The sequence below is a fragment of the Miniopterus schreibersii genome, assembly GCF_964146895.1.
Source record: "Miniopterus schreibersii genome assembly, chromosome: 19".
Classification (NCBI taxonomy): Eukaryota; Metazoa; Chordata; class Mammalia; order Chiroptera; family Miniopteridae; genus Miniopterus; species Miniopterus schreibersii.
The window spans coordinates 25,020,001-25,040,500 of record NC_138119.1 but is presented as its reverse complement, the minus strand read 5'-3'; the positions used below and the strand labels follow the sequence as shown (position 1 = coordinate 25,040,500).

General features: G+C 43.0%; 1 protein-coding gene across 2 annotated transcripts in view; it reads left to right on the top strand.

Annotated features, from left to right (window-relative positions):
* Positions 1-334: 334 nt before the first annotated feature.
* PROX1 (prospero homeobox 1) overlaps positions 335-20,500 on the top strand; it is a 51,683-nt gene continuing 31,517 nt past the window's right edge. The window contains exons 1-3 of one of the 2 annotated variants that reach the window (XM_081120917.1): positions 335-670; positions 8,855-10,638; positions 17,745-17,863. In XM_081120917.1, the coding sequence (XP_080977043.1) occupies positions 8,922-10,638; positions 17,745-17,863 (1,836 nt within the window). In that variant the 5' untranslated portion in view covers positions 335-670; positions 8,855-8,921. Of the gene's footprint in view, positions 671-1,359; positions 1,517-8,854; positions 10,639-17,744; positions 17,864-20,500 lie in introns of those variants that run through there. The other variant, XM_081120918.1, reaches the window with a different exon arrangement.

Sequence of the window (20,500 nt, the reverse complement as noted above, 5' to 3'; positions counted from 1 at the left end):
CCCCTCCTCTTTTCCCAGCCCCTCGCCCCCACCCCTTTTATACATATATATATATTTTTTTCCCTCCCAAGTTCTCTTGCCTCGCTACCCCCCCCCCTTGGATCCGAAGGCGCCTCGCGATTGGGTGTTGGGACGGGGTACGTCAGTCAGACTGTGACGTGCAGTCTTCCTGTTTCCTTCAGCTGTGTCTTAAAGTAAATCTTGTCGTGGAGCGCAGCCCTGAGCGGAGCGAGCGCTCTGAAATCATACACCATTGCAGCGGGGAAGCGCCGCGGCGCAACAGAGCTCCGCCGGGCCCGCCCGCTCGCGCCCGCGCCCGCCCGCCCGCCGCCCCGCGCGCCTCGCCGCGCCGCGCCCGCTCGCGTCTCCCTCCTCTCCTCCTCGCCTCCGTTCCGTCTCCGCTCCCTCGCTCCTCTCCGCTCCCCTCCCCGCCCTCCTCTCTCTCTCTCCCCTCTCCCACTCGCCCCGGTCGCTGGCTCGCTGTCGCACAGACTCACCGTCCCTTGTCCAATTATTATATTCATCCCCCGCAAGCTATCACCGGGCGTGAGCGCGCGCGTGTTTTCCTCTCTGCCGGCAGGAGGAGAGAAGAAGAAAAAAAAAGAAAAGAAAAGAAAGACAGAAAAGAAAGAAAAATAAAAAGCCTCGGTCCCCCTGCGCTCTGCACCGCGTAAGTATCTTCTGTCCCCCTCGCCAGTCCCCTCCCCTTTTCCAGAATCACTTGCGCCGGCTTGTTCTTGAATGGGAAGAAAAGAGACTCCCACGACTTGGACCCGTGTAAACATTTTTCCCCTCCCTGCCTCCCTCCCTCCCCCCCAGGAGGGAAGGGTGTTATTTAAATGAATCCTAATAAAATAGCCCCTGAGCAGTTTCCGAGCGGGAGCCTCAGTGGAACTCCGCGCTCCGCGCTCCCAGTTGCTGAGAGTAAGTGATCCGCTCGGCTTTTATTTCTTTCTCTTTCCCGCTGGTGGCCGGGGGTGGTGGCGGCGGCGGGGGGCGGGGGGCAGGCTGCTGCGGCTGGACTTGTCGCCGGTCTTGTCACCTTTTGTGTACGGTGTGCGGGGCGCGCGGGGGCGTTCGCTGCCTCTCCTCTCTCTCTTGCCCTCTTTTCTCTGGAGAGGGGACCGCGAGGGGGACAGGGTGGCTTTTTGTTCGTCTGGATCCCCGCTTTCCGCCGAGCCTCATCCTCCCCATCTCCCCGGGTGAAAAGTCCTGGGCCAGTCCCCCGCGTCCTTTCTCTTTGTCTAGTTTATTATAGCTGCCTTTCTTCCAGGCTTTTCCAATTTGCTTGTCATTTGCATACCTTTCACTTCTCCTTTTTTTTTTTTTTTTTTTTTTAACCCCAGCGCCAGGGCCAGGGAGGAGGGAGGTGAGGAGAGGGAAGAGGGGGGCGCTCTGTTACTTTCCTCTCGAATCGCTGTCGGAGCCGAAATGTTGAAATCGGGGCAGGAGCGGTGGAGAGAGGGTCCCGGGAAGCGCGCGCGGCGCCCCTCTCCTGAGCCCCGGGGAACCTGCGGTAGGTCAAGTCGAGTGGGGTCGTTGGCACCGGGAGCCTCAGGGAGTCCTGGGCCGGAGGGGTTGGTAGCCCGGCGCCGCGGTGTTGGGGGGAGCGCGGGGGGGGACCCCGAGGTCGCGGTCCGGGTGGGGGATGTTGTTGGGCAGCGGACTCGCGCGCTCCGGGCTCGCTGGCGGTCTGCGCGCTGGGACCGCTTCGCTCTGGGCTGGGCTGGGTGGTCCCTACGGCTTTGCCCCAGTTTGGAGGACTGGGGAAGGAGGGAAGGAGAGGTGAGAGGAATTGTTAGTGGGGGGAATAGTGAGGAGGGCGGGAAGAGCTGATATCTTGCCAGAACAGACAAGGAGCGGGGCGCGGGGTGGGAGGGGTGGGGGTGGGGGCGCCGGGGCCGGAGGGGAGACATCACCCAAAGTCCAGTTCAGGGAGTTGTTGGTGCCTCTGGTGTGCCAGCCAGTTACTCCTCCTGCCAGAACTGAACGCTGCTGGAGAGTGTGGGTTTGGGGTGGGGGGAGCGGGGTGGCCGAGGGAGAGTAGATTTCCAGAGACGGGAGGTCTCCTACCCCTTTCAGCTCCTTGGGAAGTTGAGTGCTCGCGGCCCGCGGAGAAAAGAACCTGGAGGAGGGGTTAAGCGATGGTCTTAAATAGCCCAAGGAGGCAGGTAGGAGTGTGAAACTGCTGCTGTTCTTGGCAGCCCAGAGCCCTGCTCCGCCTGGGGGAAGGCTGCGAACTCACCTGCTTGTTTTATTTTTTCCAAGAAGGTCTGTGTTGTCTCCTTGAGCTTATAAAAAAAAACAGAGCAAGTACAGGATGGCCTTCTCTCAAAGTCAAGGCTATAAGTTTCTTCTCTTGTGCTCTCGCTGGTGTTTCTCTCTCTCTCTCTCTCTCTCTCTCTCTCTCCCCCCCTCTCTCCCCCCCTCTCCTCCCACCTATACCCCCCCTTACCAAAAAAAAAAAAAAAAGCATTTCCTTTCCCAAACTAGGTAGGCAGAAGTCTATTAACAGAATGCGCATGAGCGGGGCCTGACAGGTGTGTTGTGTCAAGAAAGACAGGTGCAAATTTCCTCTGTGTCTGTGTGTGTCTGTGCAGTTCCAGACCACAATGCATGCCCCGGGGTTGTAGAGATTTATGAATTTATGGTTGCCCTGGTTAATAGGATTGTCCGGGCTAATGGGAATGGGCTGTTGTTATGTTTTGAGCCCAGCCATGTGAGTTCTTTGGTTGGGGGTAGGGGGCAAGTTGGTGTGTGTTTGTTTATTTTTCTTAAGGATGTTGGCAGGCTGCTGCTGCTGAGGCTGTGTCTCAGGCTCCTGTCTGCCAGGCGGCTGAAAGTACCCCCACTTTAGGCAGCAGGTGGAGGGAGATTGACTTTCCCTTTGCTTCCGTCCAGTTTATGTCTATCTCCCAGGTCTGTGGGGGGGTGGGGGGTGAGAGCTGTCTTTTGTGTGTGTGTGTGTTTTGGACAGCCGTGGGTGGCGTGTGTAACTGCCAAGAATACCAAAGTCAGTTTGAAAGTGTTACTGTTGTTAAAGCTTATCTTTTTAGCGTGCTTTCTCTCTGCCCAGAAAGAATAGGTATGTGCATAAACTCTTTCAAGTCATATGTTAAATATTCTCATAAAGTCGAATGAGCCTGTCATTGTACCAGACATGTGCCAGATGTCCTAGTTATTACTTTGATGGGGAAGGAAAATCTCAAGTACGTGAGAGGTAACTGCTTTCCTGTTTGATGCAAGATGCGGGCAGTCAGTTCTATGAAGAGTTTCTTGCAAAAACTTCTGAATATTTTCAAAATGAAATGGGCTGTGTGTAGTGAGGAAGCAAAAGGGGAGTGTTCGTGTTAACCTGTTCATGCAACATTAACAGGGCTGTGTTTATATTATGGTAAAATAGACGAAGGTAAGGACCGTGGCTTAGTGGCTTAATGCGTGAGGGAAGATGCTGAGAATTCAATGTAAGCACTGTATCTGGATTCTTAATACTTGGTCTTTAAATTTTTCCTTTACACAGGTTACTTCTTAAGTTGCATAGAATTAGGTTGGATGGTGAATGGTTTTTGTTGGTTCGTTTTGTTACTTGAGTGATGATCATTGTTTCATGAAAACGAAATAATGTGTCATTTATTCTTTAGACTTAAACATCAAAGTTTCCCTCCAATACTTTCTTTGGACGCTTTTGAAGTTCTTTCATAATTAAAATGCCATCTATAGATATGTTCTTTTGCTTATTTTTAATAGGGGATATCTGTGCTTGGCACTTATTTGTATTTTTATGTGTCCATTATGCAGAATTCTGCTTAGTTTAATCACCACCTTGTGGGAAAAAAAGTCATGCATTCATAACATGCATCTTTTTCCCCACTTTATTTATTTCCTAGCATCGGCTGTCTACAAGTGGCACTTGCGACCTTAAAACATAAGCTAGCTGCCAGGTTTGCTGTTTATTTGTTCAAAGTGCAAATAGGCCTCCCCACCCCCAAATTTCTTATATCACTTTAGGAATCGTCTTGCATTTGCAGCCGCTAATATAAGAATTTTTTAAGGTTCAGGATTAACAAAAAAAACCCTATAAAATGTTATTGATTTTATAATATGGAGATGGGTTGTGCATGATATGTTCTTATCGGGTTCTCATTAAGTACCTGTATAAATGGGAAAGGACATATACACAAGGAATTTCTCAAACCTTATTGCCTAATGTATTCTAAAGCTTCGGAGCACATTTAGAGTATTTCAGTTTTGACAAGAAAGAAAAAAATGTGTTTTTTCTTGAGGCTATTTTTCACTCTGATTTGCTAATTCAGTGAATTTCTACTCTTTAAATAAGTAGAAATGAATATTTTAGGCATGTCTCATAAAATGTTCTGCGTTCATTTCGCTGGTGAAAAATGTATGGAATTTCTAATAGGATGGGGGAATTTTAAATGAAATGGTTATTATTTGAGAATTCTATTATGATAGGAAATTTTTAAATCTGATATAAGGTTTTGACAATGCAATCTCAGTTCATTGAAATATTAACTTACGCCAAGTGAGTTCTTCAAAATAAACATCAAAGGTTTTCTTAACCTGATAATAGGCAGAGTCATCTCCAAGGAAGAGTTGCTAATTAGCAAAAATGAACTCTTGAATACAGTGAAGGGAACATCTTAGTGATTTGGGGGAGGGGTGAGTTACCTAAATCAAATCATCGGATTTTTCCCCCTTGAATTACTGTTTTCCAGATTGATTTATTAATGATATTCCATTTGAAATTTCATAACCAGGTTGATCCAAGTAGATGAGGGGCCCATTCAAAAGAAGCAATTTCTTCAAATAATTTTATCAACCAAGACAAATAATCTAAATAATCCAAACAGGAAACCATGCCAACCGTATAATTCCCCTGCCTCATAAAAGATTTGTCTGAACTATCTGGATAATTACTGTAATGAAACACTTCTTTGTCCAGAATCTGGACTCCAGATAGAGGCATAAGAGTTGCACTACCCTCCCCAAAATAAGTTCTTTATTAAAGTCAGAGCACTTGTCCACTTTCTATTTCACACTGGAGTGTTCCTTCAAAATTCTTCGCTGAAAATTCTTCTAACATTAAGTGATCAGCTTCCTTAGGATTATGTTAAATAGAATGTCAGATAATTCCAATTTCAATGAAGAATCTTTTGGAGTAGTTAAAATCTGGCCTGATTATACCTGGATGTTTGATCTTACATTTTTCTGGGAGGGTTCTGCTATGCTAAGATATCCGTTGCATAGGAGTTATTAGGGCATTTGTGTAGTTAGATGCTAAACGGTGCAACAAAAATATTTAGCAGTGAAAAATATTCTCTGTAGATTTTCACCTTAATTAAAAAGGAGTTTATAGGAGTAGACTATGTGTATCTAATCCATAATACATTTGGGTTCAAATTCAGCATCAGTATTTTTCTGCATACTTGCTGATACTGATGTTCACCCCTGCTGATCAAGAGGTTTCAAATTGCCTGGTTAAACTTAAAATTAGTGTTAAAATTAAAATACAAGATGACAGTAATGCTGGGGGGAAATAGTAGGCAGCAGGAAAGGAGGAAGACCAAATATGAGATGGATTGACTCCGTGAAAGAAGCCATAGGCAGGAGTCTACAGGAGCTGAGCAGGGCTATTGAGGACTGGACATTGCGTATATCACTCACTCATAGGGTTGCCAGGAGTCGGAGCTGACTCAAAGGCACATAACACACACAAGAATCAATAATAATTGTAGCTGAAACATTCTGGCTTAGTACATATGTTGACAAATAAAGGACTTTTAAAAATCTTAACGGACAGAATATCAGCGATAAAGTCATTTTATAGCATCCTCTAAATTCTGAATTGGGAAATCATGGAAGTGCTTTGAAAGTGTTTTCGAGGGATTTAATTTACATTATAGTCATTTAACAATTTGTTTTCTTATGTGGTAAATGTACTTACATATATGTCCTGTTTATGAAACATTATGCTAGTAATACACTGTGTCAACCAGTTATAATTACTTAATCTTGCCTGTAGCCTCCATGGGTTATAAGCCCAGTGTGCACTAGTACCTTTATTTCTAAGTGTAGGTCTAAGCTATATGGAGAGAGAGATTTCTTCTATTAATACAATTCCTTGTCTTGCTCCATTATATAATTTTCCTATTTGTTTCATCCTATTTATTATGTCTCAGCTGGACATCTTACAACAAGACCTAAAAGTAATTAAATTCTCTTAACCCACAACAGAAACGGATCATCATTTAATCTTAAAATGCTGACTGCCTGAAAGAGAATTGCAAAAAAGAGAGTAGTTTGGTGAATTTGGAGAAAGTTACAGGATATTTTGTTCTTAAAAGACCCAACAAGCATGTTTAACACTGCTCTCCACTGAAGATGAGAATATTATTTCTTTCCCCCTTAGGAAGGGCACAGCCCTCCTCTTGGCTCGGGCATGAGGCAGGGATGCAGTAGTTGATACCTAGGCTAGACGAGAGGAAGTGCGGTTACCCAGAGGTAGGTGGCAGTTGGGAAAGGGAGGATGCCTGGGGATGACCTTGTGCTCACCTCTTACACAGCCTGTCATTTCTGAGCCTCTGCTGCAGAAGTGCTCTTCCCCTAGCAGGGATGGGTAGGAGAAAAATCCCGTCTGGGTGTGAAGGTGCATGGGAGGAAACACTGCAGAAAGTTTGTTCAGTGTTGTGATTGGAGATCGTGTGCTTTCCAGGTGATATTAAAAAGGATTTGTACACAAAAAGAAAAGAGGTACAATTTTTAAATAATGGCAATGATTTCTACTTTGGAGAAGCTGATATGCATGCAAAAAAGACCTCTCCCTCAATATGCAAGTCTTTCTGAGCTTTGAAATAATTAATCTTTTTTCGTGTTCGTCTCAGTCTTTCCTTTTTTCCCCCTCTCACCTGACGGCTACACCAGATTGATCAGATCTAACGTGTTAGTGAAAGACTTGTCATTGCATTTTTGTATTCCTGAAACCAATTTTATTATTAATATGTGAGGGGTCCCAATTATTCCGAATTCTATTTTGAACCCGATATTGAAGTTATTGAGGTCTTTTTCCATTCTAAGTTCAGGAAATTTTATCCTGATGCATGCAAAAAGTATTTTATTCTCAAACGTACATATATATAAAGAGGCATCATACTGCTTTCACGATACTCTTAAAACAGGCTCTTTTAAAATGTATCTTCATATAGAAACCAGGAGCAAGGTCTGCATGGTGGAATCTTTCTCGCTTCAAAACAAAACAAAACAAACAAAAAAATGCTGCCGTCTAAGTATTGAGCATTTTCTTGATTTTTACAGGTTATTTCATGCTGAAATTATGCCTATTTGCATGGATAGTCATTCTTTAAAACTAGCCACAGATGCAGTCCTAGGGAGCACGTAGATGTTTTTACAGGTGAACCGAAAGAGATGGGAGCTGTTCCAAACACTCTGCACGCTGTCTTTGGCAATGGACCCTGTTATTGTGAAGATGTGCTCTGTTAAGCAAACGTGAAGTTTAATATTAGATAAACCTTGGGTGAAAAAAAAGATCCTCATTTTCTTCATAAAATATTAACTGTAAGCAAAAAAAGATGTGACGTCTTATATTTACACCAAATTTGGGGTGGGCATCACTAGTTAATAAGTCTCAAAATAGGGCAACTGCCTTTTCTAAAATGCAAGGAAGGATGGTCTCTTTTTACATTTGTTCCCAAGAAACAATGGAAGTTTGAATGCAGAGAGGGTGTTCCCCTTTCTCACATATATTGGAGTGATGTTATTTTCTTTCTTCTGTATGCATTGTTTTTGTCTTTTTTTTCCTGTTTTTTTTTTTCTTTCTTAAATCTAGTATATGAAATAAGATTCACAAGTGGTATATGTTAAAATATGAAATAAGATTCACAAGTGGTATATGGTAAAGAGTTTCTTTAAGCATGTGAGGTATTATTTTGGCAGATTTTAATAGAAGAAAACTAGTCCTGACGATATATTTATCCTTGCCTAACTAAATTTATTGATTTCTAAAACATAGCAACATTGTTCTTTTCCAGTGAGTTCAACTTTATAATAATTTAAGTAATCAGAAGGACATCACAAAAATTTATAAATATTCTCATACTTATATTAAAAAACCCAACAGATACCATCTTCAAAAGTGATTTTATTCATAAAAATGCATATCTGTGCTAAGTAAGCAGACTTGTAATAGGAGTATTTTTTGCATTGGTTTCAGTGTTAAATTGACCATTTATGTTGGAAAGATGCTGATGGGGGGTGTTCTCATTTCATAAAAATATTTTAGAATTCTGTAATAAAGGGTGTGTTTTAAATATCCGCATTTATGTTAGAGTTTCTTTTCATGGCCTTAAAACCACAATAATTTTAATGCAGAAATGGAATTGTGCATCCAAATTTCACACAGCCTCAAAATTTAACCCTCTTTCTTAAGTATAGCCCACTTGCATCATCTTTTGTAATGTGAATCTCAGTGCCCAAAATTTAATCAATTGGTTGTCAGAGGCTGTATACTTCTAATCTACTATTTCTTCTGAAGATAAACAGTATCATTTTAAGCATTTGTGAAAGAGAATCATATTACTGGTGCTTAAGCAGTTTTTGCTTTTTTTTTTTTTTTTTTTTAATCTTAATCCATCTTAAACCAGTGGAGCAGAAATATTTAAAAATGTTTCATTTCAAGCAGAGTGCATAATAAATTGCAATAATTGTAATGTGCCATAAATCCCAGAGCCTATGCATTTTGCATTTGATTCAGGATTGAGGTCAGGAAATTTGGAGAAATTTAAAGAAAATGATTCATCAGTCCTTTTGTTCTGTTGGCCAGGGTCCCGGGATTCTTGAGCTGTGCCCAGCTGACGAGCTTTTGAAGATGGCACAATAACTGCCCAGTGATGCCTGACCATGACAGCACAGCCCTCTTAAGCCGGCAGACCAAGAGGAGAAGAGTTGACATTGGAGTGAAAAGGACGGTAGGGACAGCATCTGCATTTTTTGCTAAGGCAAGAGCCACGTTTTTTAGTGCCATGAATCCCCAAGGTTCCGAGCAGGATGTTGAGTATTCCGTGGTGCAGCATGCAGATGGGGAGAAGTCAAATGTGCTCCGCAAGCTGCTGAAGAGGGCGAACTCGTATGAAGATGCCATGATGCCTTTTCCAGGAGCAACCATAATTTCCCAGCTGTTGAAAAATAACATGAACAAAAATGGTGGCACGGAGCCCAGTTTCCAAGCCAGCGGTCTCTCTAGTACAGGCTCCGAAGTACATCAGGAGGATATATGCAGCAACTCTTCAAGAGACAGCCCCCCAGAGTGTCTTTCCCCTTTTGGCAGGCCTACTATGAGCCAGTTTGATATGGATCGCTTATGTGATGAGCACCTGAGAGCAAAGCGCGCCCGGGTTGAAAATATAATTCGGGGTATGAGCCATTCCCCCAGTGTGGCATTAAGGGGCAATGAAAATGAAAGAGAGATGGCCCCGCAGTCTGTGAGTCCCCGAGAAAGTTACAGAGAAAACAAACGCAAGCAAAAGCTGCCCCAGCAGCAGCAACAGAGTTTCCAGCAGCTGGTTTCAGCCCGAAAAGAACAGAAGCGAGAGGAGCGCCGACAGCTGAAACAGCAGCTGGAAGACATGCAGAAACAGCTGCGCCAGCTGCAGGAAAAGTTCTACCAAATCTACGACAGCACTGATTCTGAAAATGATGAAGATGGTAACCTGTCTGAAGACAGCATGCGCTCGGAGATTCTGGATGCCCGGGCCCAGGACTCCGGAGGGAGGTCAGACAATGAGATGTGCGAGCTGGACCCGGGGCAGTTCATTGACCGAGCCCGGGCCCTGATCAGGGAGCAGGAAATGGCTGAAAACAAGCCCAAGCGAGAAGGCAACAAAGACAGAGACCACGGGCCAAACTCCTTACAACCAGAAGGCAAACATTTGGCCGAGACCTTGAAACAGGAACTGAACTCTGCCATGTCGCAAGTTGTGGACACTGTGGTCAAAGTCTTTTCGGCCAAACCCTCCCGCCAGGTTCCTCAGGTCTTCCCCCCTCTCCAGATCCCCCAGGCCAGATTCGCAGTCAACGGGGAAAACCACAATTTCCACACCGCCAACCAGCGCCTGCAGTGCTTTGGCGACGTCATCATTCCGAACCCCCTGGACACCTTTGGCAACGTGCAGATGCCCAGCTCCACAGACCAGACGGAGGCACTGCCCCTGGTTGTCCGCAAAAACTCATCCGACCAGTCTGCCTCCGGCCCCGCCGCCGGCGGCCACCACCAGCCCCTGCACCAGTCGCCTCTCTCTGCCACCGCAGGCTTCACCACGTCCACCTTCCGCCACCCCTTCCCCCTGCCCTTGATGGCCTACCCGTTTCAGAGTCCATTAGGTGCTCCCTCTGGCTCCTTCTCGGGAAAGGACAGAGCGTCTCCGGAATCCTTAGACTTGACTAGGGAGACGACGAGCCTGAGGACCAAGATGTCATCCCACCACCTGAGCCACCACCCTTGTTCACCAGCACACCCACCCAGCACCGCCGAAGGGCTCTCCTTGTCGCTCATCAAGTCCGAGTGTGGCGATCTTCAAGACATGTCTGAAATCTCACCTTATTCGGGAAGTGCAATATCCTTTTATTTTCCCCTCAAGGAAAACCAAACAGAACAGGCTTCCTAAAGGGTCAGGTTTATACCAGCTGTAGAATAATCTAGATTAGGACCTTCTTAAGAATTCAAATTGATAAGCTTTTACTCAAATTAATAAGCTTTTATCAACACGCCTGTGGCACTTCTAATGGCACAAAACCTCCCCACTAAACCTGCATCTTTGCAACTTTCACAGGTTGTGAATTGCCCCCAAAGAGCTGGTATTTAATATGTGCTTTTTCAGTAGTGTTTTTCCTGCTGTTCTTCCTGAATTATCTATTTTTTTTTTAAAGTAGAATCAGAGCCCTAGCCAGTTTGGCTCAGTGGTTAGAGCGTCGGTCCCTGGACTGAAGCGTCCAGGGGTTGATTCTGGCCAAGGGCACGTACCTTGGTTGCAGGCTCGATCCTGGGCCCCGGTCGGGGCATGTGCGGGAAGCAACCAATCTATGTGTCTCTCTCACATCGATGTTTCTCTCTCTCTCTCTCTCTCTCTCTCTCTCTCTCTCTCCCTCTCCCTCTCCCTCCCTCCCCCCCCTACCCCGCTCCACTCTCTCTGAAAAAGCAATGGAAAAAATATCCTTGAGTAAGGATTAAAAAAAAAAAAAAAGAGTGGAATCAGAGATGGAAAAATATCTCATTGTCATATTGAATTCTATCAAATATATATATATATTTTTAAGAGATGGTTAGTTTTATAATAGAGTGAAGAGGAAAGTCAGTTTCAGATCCCTAAGATGCCATAAGAAGAATTCCCCCTTTAAGCTTGTATGGGCTCCTGGGCCGTTTAAAAGAGGCCTGATTCAGTCCGATGAAGAGCACTGGACTGGGGGGAAGAAGGTGGATGTGGGAGGGGAGTTGGATTCTCTCTTTAATCTTGAAGTGAGACGTGGTTTTTTAAAGGAAATACACAGGTACTGATTTATTCAGACGGCATCGGTCTCTCTCTCGTTCACCCAAGGTCTGTTCTTTGGGGCTGGTGCAGCTGCCTTCCATGCATGATTAACCTCTGTTCAGCCATACACAGAAATCTTTTGTCCTAACATACACAAAGCAAATTATTTTGGAAAGCGAGAGAGCACAATTAAATATAAAACTCAGCTGCATTAGACTTAAAAAATGGCTCTTTTTATGACTCTTTTATATTTTGAACCTGACTTTGATGTAGAGATGCCAGTTATATTTTTTATTAGACTTGTCCTGAACTCTGGCTATTTTTAATTGATGATTTTGTTTTTCTCTGTAAATTGGTCCTTGCAGTAAATTCTTAAAAATCTTGTGGTCATTGGTGTTCTGGGGTAGTAGACTAGTAGTTTTGGGGGGCAGGTAGAGGCATGTTTCTCTTACAATAAATTGCCAGATGGATATAAAATTTAGCAATTAAGTTGGCTGTTGCTAAATTGAGGATTTTGAGCAATCATCTTGATGATTAGAAATTGACATTTTAGTATGTAATCCCACTCCAGAGGCTGCCACGTAAGTGCAAAGTCCCAGCTCTGGTGGAGATTTGCTTTCCCAGGTAGTGAAGGTCATCCTTCCAGCCAAATCTTAAGATATTGATGAAGATTTCTGATAAGACAAATGGGAGCCACTAGTATGAGATGCCCTTGGGCAGTTAAACAAGAGTTTTCTTCCATGGGGAGGAGGGAGAGAATCATGTTGTGGGAGAAAGCAAGGGAAAGATGTTGAGGACCTAGCTATATAAATAGAAACGGAGTCTGGTTTGGTTGCAGATTTAACTTCTGCCTTTCAAAGACCTAAAAATCTAATCCGCCAGCCATGAATTAAAGCTGTGCCAAGCACCATGCCTTCCCTGTTATGAGCAGGCAGTAAACATTGGTCAAAGTGATTGGAATAAAGCTGTTGGTGATGAGAGAGGCAAAGTAAGAGGACACAATGAGTTGAATACTTTTTCACTTTTTGCAGGAAGAGCATCTTCCGAGGTTCATGCCAGGCTACCGTCCAAAACTAGACCCCATATATCCTTAGAGATCCTTTAGTTCATTTTGAAGCCAGTAGTAGTGATGGTAGGCTCTCTCTCTCCCTCTCTCTCTCTCTCTCTCTCTCACACACACACACACACACACCCAGGAAAGGGGCATACCTATTTTGGTGAATATTTGAAGCCAGGTTTCAAAATCTCGTAAGGCCATACTAAACTCTTTAACTCAAGATGCCAGTTTATGTTATTTTTAATTAGACTTTTCATTGTAACCAGATAATTGCCTGGTGGTTTGGTTTTGTTTTGATTTTTAAATAAGTTGGATCTTCTAGGAAAAAAGTCTTTTTGATTGCTTTAAGTGTTGGCCAAACTCATTGTCTCACCCTCTCTAAATCCCCTGAGGAATTTTAAGGATTTGAATGGAAAGAAGTTCCTTTTATTTCTACCCGTATCAAAGGCTTTAAAGAGAATAAAGTTGCTTTTCCTTCAGAGGAGTGAGTAACTTCTCTCTCCTACCAATGTAAGATTCTGTTGAACAGTGATGGTTGGGAAACACCTGTGCTCATATGAAATGTTAGTTGCTTATACCTGGGGCTGTTCTTTCGTGTAGCTGAATAATTTGGACCACTTGTTGGAATTAATGATTGCATTTTCCACCTTTTGGCTTTCTATCCTTTCTCTCTTTCATTTCCCCCTGTACCCCATCACACTTTTAACCATTTATCTCATTGATATATTATTTCTTAGGAGGAAGATAGGCAAGCAACCTTTTCGAGAGTCCACATAATTCTGAAGCCAGGGAGGATCTGAGTGTTTGTTGGGAAACCACCCACTTTTTTCCTCTCTCCATCGTTGTATGGCAATGAGGTCTTCCCTTGATTTAACTGACTGTGTGTAGGCAAAATTGTCAAGCGCTTGGTTTAAAGAAATCTCTGGGAATCACAGTGAGTGGTGTCTTACTTCAGTTTTAGGTCTGTAAGCCCATATTTGAACCTGTAGTTACTCCTAGAAAAGATCAGTAGAAACGAGATGAAACGGTACCACTATAATCGTCGTTATTATGTTTTTATTTTTAGTTCATGGCTTTCCAAGTTGTCATGAATAATTGAAATCTTAAGGAACAATTCTTTCCCACTCCAAAGGGCATCATCTGTTTCTCTGAACAAAGTAGCCGAGACAAGAACTGCCGAGAACACCAGCTTATCAGATAAATCCATTTAAGTTTAGCATATTAAGCACATATGTTCTATAGAATAGAACACACTACCTGGTTATCCCTTCTGATAGAAAAGAAATAGGGAATGTGTGCATGTTAAACTGAATGTCAGTGCACCTGCTCACTTCTTGGACTAAAAAACATGCTCAGTATCTTTGCAAATGAATCTATTTAATCAAATATTAAGTTTTATTCAAATTCCCAAAGAAACAGCCAGCCAATTGTTTTTCTCCGTGAAGTTCCTTGTCACGAATCCTCTTTGCATCTCAAGAAAAATAACCTTGTTTAGGCCTCAAACATTTGCATGCACCCAATTAAAGCACAAGCCTTTAAGACATGCTGGTGAAGGCACGGAGCCTGTTCTCTGTGGCAGCCAGCTTTCCCTACTCGACTTTTAGGGGGAATGTTAACAACACTTGAAGTTTCAAAAAGAAAATGGTTTAATGATTTGAAACTAAAACCTAACTGGAAAACATGGCTTAAAAATGAATTTCTACAATGTGAAATAATCCATAGAAGTTCATCTTTTGCATTTTTAGAAGTCTTGTGGGGCCATAGTAGTTATATTAGCTCTAGGGAAACATGTATATTAAAGACTGAAGGAGTCTGGGTTCCTACCATTATGAAGTAAATAAGTAAAAAATTCATCCCCCGGTTATGTTGAACTTCTTAGGGGAGCAACAACTTCACTGCTCCATCACTATCACGAAATGAGATAGTTTAGATCTTTTCTCCCCATTTCAGGTTTCCCGGGGGGGGGGGGGGGGGGGGGCGGGGAGCAGGCATCTTAGAAACACAGCAAATCAGAGCAGGGGGAGGAAGCCGAAATTCTTTGGGTTTCAAAGTGGTTTAGAAAAATGTAAGTAAGCAGTCCCAATCCGTCCGGTTGGAAATGCAGCTTGTCACAACCTCCAGCCACAATTCAGAGTTCAACTGGGAAAAGGGAATTTTCTTCCTGCGGCCTTCACAGCCTATTATTGCCCATTTGCCTTCCTGCTGCCTCCGCGGCCCGCTCTGCCCGCTGCCGCGTAGGTAAGGTTATATTGTGCTCGGTAAACAGACAACACTCACAGTCTCAGGTTGTTTGAACACCGCTTTAGATTCAGCTGTGGCACTCTACTTCTCTGATCTTTTATATTCCCCAGCAGATGTCTTTCATTAATTTATGGATTTATCATCTTTTCTTTTTTTCCCCCCTTTTTCTTTTCCTTTTTTTTTTTTTTTACACCTGGCAGCTGTCTCAAGTTTCAGCAGTTATTGTCTATTTTGCATTACACATAGAATTGAATGTCATCTGTCTTCACAAAGCTATGGCTAAGAGAATTGAGGCAAAGCCACATGAGCTGCCTGGACAGATCTTGTTTGCGTTCCATCCCCCCTCACCCCACCCCCCTTTACCTCCTTAATATTTATTTGTGCTCATTTTCTTTCCTGGCCTTGAATGGAGCTTAGCTCGTGTTCGGTACAGCTGTATGTTTACTGAATCTATTCCATCATGAGTCATTGTGCGTGTGTAAGTATCCTGGAAACAGCTAGTGCTTTCTTGGAAGAACAGTTGCTTTTCAGCACAAGCACTTAAAAGGGAAATTAACCAATTGGTCAGTTCAGATTTATTTTGAGGAGGCAAAAAAAGGATTATCTAACTGTTGGCTTTTAAAGGTTTCATTAGCTATTTTTAATAGTTTATTAGAAACATATATTTTATGGGAATTTTATCTCAATTACACGATGCGCGAGAGAGAGAGATTTATTCTGTGTTCCATTTCAACCGATCGATTCCAAGTATTACCAACAGGAAGCGTTTCAAAGCAAAAACAGACTTGAGAAATCAAATCAGAATAATTTTTTTTCATGATATAAAAAGCCTCTACATCCCCATCAGAATCAGATGGACGTTTGCTTGTCTTTGAAATAAAAAGAACTGGACCGTCTTAGCAAAATTTAAATGTACAGAAAGCTTCAGGAAGTTTCCGTGGCTCTGTAACCGTCTGAGAACCACAGCAAAATAAATTGTTCTGTATGAGGCCAAATTTTAAAAGATGTGGGGCTTTTTTCCCGTTAACGGTTAAATGTTCGAGGTGGTTTTAATGTGGCTGTCTAAAAAAAAAGATTAGAACCCAGATCTGAGAATGTTTGTCGAAGTTTGGACTAGCCTAAAACTCTTATCGTGAGGCAATAGGAGACAGCTTGCAACTATTATTTCACTTATCCATTTGGACAGATGGTCCTGAAGTGTGCTGTGTTCCTTTAGTCTTCTCTATCTGTCTAATGGAGGTTACTGGAGGGCCTTTCAGCTCTTTCCTTGGCACAAAAAGTATGTCAGTCATAAATTATCGTCTTTGTAATCATTAAGGATCTCAAACAAAAACACAAGTTCAGTTAAGCTGCTTTGGCTTACAGATATAAAATCAAAATTTCTTGCTCCAGTGTTTATTTTCAGTGGAGGGGAAAGAAAAAAAAAAAAAGCCCAATATTTAACTCTTCTATTTACAAACCAAGGTGATCTTTCACAAATTTGCATGATATTAAAGGAGATGCTAATCACCTTCTCAGCAGAATATTTGGCTAAACACCCGGTTATAAGTAGTCGAGAGCTTATCAATATTAATTTGATTATGCTTCTGCAGTAACTTTCTGGTTTCCCCCTGTTCTTAAAGATTGCTCGCGCTGTACTTGATGGAGGTCATTTGGAAACCTTTCGCTTTCCAAAATATCTGTTTATTCGACCTTTTTGCATAAGGTATGGGATTTTTTGTTGGGTGGTAAAGCACACACGCACGCGCACGCATGCACGCACGCACACATGCACATTTTCTTTTTTTTGCTAATTTTTCCCAGACTCTCTTTGAAGAGAAAAATCCTTAGAGAAGCTTCTAGGAAGGACCCTTAATTGACCTTGTGGGGGACCACATTGATTTTCTCCACGTGCATCTTCATTTCTGATAAATTATAAAGCCATTAATTTGCTGAGGAAATGGCAGGGCCAGGCTGCGGCACAGATGTGACCAGGGCCGCCCCAGCTCCGCGGCTGCTGAGGAGTGCCAAGAATCCGGGCGAGAATCAGGAAGCCTGGATTGTTATGGTTAGCCTCACATTCTCTCGGGAACTGTTTTAGTTGCTGCTGTTTACAGATCTAAAAGGTAATGATGTTTCCAGATAAATAGGCCTTCTTATTTGGGGTAAGTGGCCATTTATTGATCTGCTAACCCACCGTTATTGATTTGTTAGCCCCAACCACTGCGCTACTCTCCAAGGAGTTAACTATAAATCCGGGAGCGGCAAATTGTGTTTGGTCTTGGATCGTTGCTTTAACAAAAGCGACACCCCCCCCCCAGTCCTCTCTGTGCCAAAACGACCCTTCCCCAAATTTAGCTATGATTTAAAAGGAAACAATTAAAAGGATATAATAATACGATAGGAAGAAAGTGAGTCAAGACGCTCCATTACATTAGCACTAAAAGGTAAGATGCGAAGCTCGCCTGTGTTCAAAATAATGCCTTTTGTGTTCTCACGCACATTAGTATAATAATTTGATGTAAACTGCAGAGTGTGGAGAAGCGAATAAACAGAACTGTAATTGTGAAGACGGAAAAAACCATCTTCATGATAAGAGTTGTATAGCACGTGTTGGGTGCATTTGTCTCCTTAGCAACAAGTGAACGTATAGATAGAGGGGCCCTGTTTTGCCACCCTCACCACAACGTAACCACGATTCTGCAACTAAATCGTGCATCCTCACCGTGACATTTGGCAATTTTTGGCAGGCAATGGGCATTTCGAGCCAGCGGCAGCTAGTCAGGGATGGATTGCCACAGTCCGTGCCATCTACCTTCCAGAATTCCCACGGCCACTTGGTGGGCCTCCAGACGCCCGGTGGTGGGGAGGTGGCTGGTCCCTGTGTTTAAAGAAATGTTTTCCTTAACCAGTTGCATCCCACATGCAGGAAGGATTGTCACCCAACCATTTGAAAAAAGCAAAGCTCATGTTCTTTTATACCCGTTATCCCAGCTCCAACATGCTGAAGACCTACTTCTCTGATGTAAAGGTAGGGACATCTTGTATTATTTTTTTAGTTTCTGTGCATGTCGTCGTGATTTGAACTCTTGGGAATTCATGGAGATGAGTCTGGAATCAGTTCACGGATACACCTGTGCTGTATTGATTTAATGCACTTGTCCTTCTGTCTAAAGCCAGGCCAAGCAAAGCCGCCCCCTGCGTATTGAGACCACAGGACTGGTATTAATAAGTCACATGGTTTCCATGGTAGTCAGGGAAACTTAGCCTCTGTCTTTATACGTCTTAGTAACTTCTTGGAAGAAATTTCAGCTGGTACAGAATGGATGTGCTTCAGGGGATGCTTTTTCCCTTTCCTCAGCAACAGTCAGCTGTTTCTGTTTTTATTTCTGCTAGTTTCCCCATATTTGTGCTTTTGAAAGCAAACTCTAGCACCTCTTTACCCCCCTGCCGAAAAAGAGCGTACATTGAAATTCTCTATGCAGTAGCTGCTTAAAAACAAAAGTGATGATTGTCTCTTATTTACAACTTAATTTGTTGTTGATGTAGAGTACACTGAGCATAAGGAGAATGAATAAAGTGACAGATTCAGGACACATTATTCAAATGAGGGTATGAAAGCTGTCGGCCCTACAGCTGCAGCCTCCCTCATTCTACAGAATATGGGGACCTCCTGGTTCTGTGTGTGTGTGTGTCTGTCTGTGTGTGTGTGTGTATGTGTGTGGGTTTTAAGTAATTGTTTGCATCAACTTGATGTTGTGTTAATCATCTGTAACTTTTTAAAACATAGATTGGGTTTTGATGATGATAATGACACGCATGGTATCATTATCCAAGGATCTTGCTAAACATTACATTAGCTGAGATTAGTTTATTAGGGTTGGGTGCTTTCTCCCCCACCCTCCCCTTCCTACCCCCATATGGACAAGTTCTTACTTCTGCCATCGAGAGAATTCACGAGCAGCCAAAATAAGCTCATTCCTCTGCACTCCCCTCTCCACAGTGTTTTGTGCCCGATGCCCACGTTGCTTCATTGGCCCCTCTTTGCAGGCCAACTCATTTCAGTTTCCTTCACTGATGTTTTATTTGGCCTTATAAGAAAAGTTCTGTTTTCCCTCCTGTTTGCTTTGAATTGTGTATCAACTTCAGGCTTTTATCTTTTTCCTTCCCTGGCTGAGCTCCTTAAGTGGAAGGCATGTTTTCTCCTCATGTAGTGCCAACAAGCTGGTCAGGATGGGGAAGGCCGAGGAACGCAATAACTCACATGGCTGGTGAGGAATCACTCAGCACAAAAAAGGCCGAGTGACATAGTAGGCCAGGAAAAACGTTGGGACTTTGTGGAGGACCATTTAAAACAGACAAGTTAAACGGAATCTGTCAGCTGGTTGAGGACCAGCCAGCTTCTCCTGCCTAGTGGAACCTGGCAGAGTTCTTCCAGAGAATCGTCCCAACACTTTAGTTCTAGGAAGGGAGGGACAAGAGCGTTACTGTGCACACACATATGTGTGTGTGTGTCCATGTGACCTCCTTCACTCCTCTTAGTGCAATGATTTTGCAGCGTTGTGATATAATAATGACAATACCTTATATTATTTATATAGCACCTTTCATCCAGAAGGAGGCCAGAGAGCTTTACAAACTGCATTCGTAGGGATCACTCACCCACCATTGAAATGCAGCCACCTGGAAGGTGGAAAGCAGCAGCCATTCTGAGCCAGCAACACTGCCCAACAGAAGATGTAAATATTAGAAACATTCATGTTTTTGCGTGTGTGTGTGCACGCAATCGCACGTGGTGGGGGAGGGACAAAGGTGGGGGAGATTGCTGATCTGTAGCTTTATAAATACTGTACATTGTAAACCCACAAGAAATTGTTCCCATTCCTTTAGAATACATCCAGTAATTCATTTTTTTCAAATCACTTACTCTATATAAGTAACAATTGAATATTGGGTCAATATTTTATTTTAAAAAGCACTAATATTCAGATTATAGATTCCTATCCATACTCTATCCATACTGGGAGAGAGGCTCTTAAGGTATACATGAGTCTGGTTAACACTCAATTATCCACTCTAATGGAGGAGAAGCTGGGTATATCACACAAAGCAGAAAATCACCGAAGGTCATTTCTTTTTTCTTTTTTTGGAATGAATCATACATTTTTAACTTCACTAATTATGTTTTTCCTTTGGCTAGCAATACATGAATTTGTATTCCCTGAGCTTACACTAATGACAATGGAGAGACATGTATAAAAAGGGAAAGACAGTCTAGGCAAGGTGTTCCAGAAACTTTCTAGGAAACAGTGGCAGAGCATTCTTGAGTTTCTGTAATATTAAGGAAAATACAGAATTTGAATGTTGACAATGTGGATATTTATTTGCAAGTCTGAAATAACTAGATGTTTCTCTCTGAATGGATAACAATCCAAAATCGTGTCTCTGTCTGGATTTAAGAAAACCACTACAGAATTGAGAGAGCTCTAGAAATTGGGGAAAGGACCCTAGGGTTTTACCAGAGGTAAAACCCTGCATCATATATCTTGAAAAAGACATATTCAGGTGTCTATGGACCAAATAATACTTGTCACAAAGACACAGGCCTATACTTCCTTATGGCCACATTTATCTAAGAGAAAACTCCTAACTTTAGCAAAATGTACCT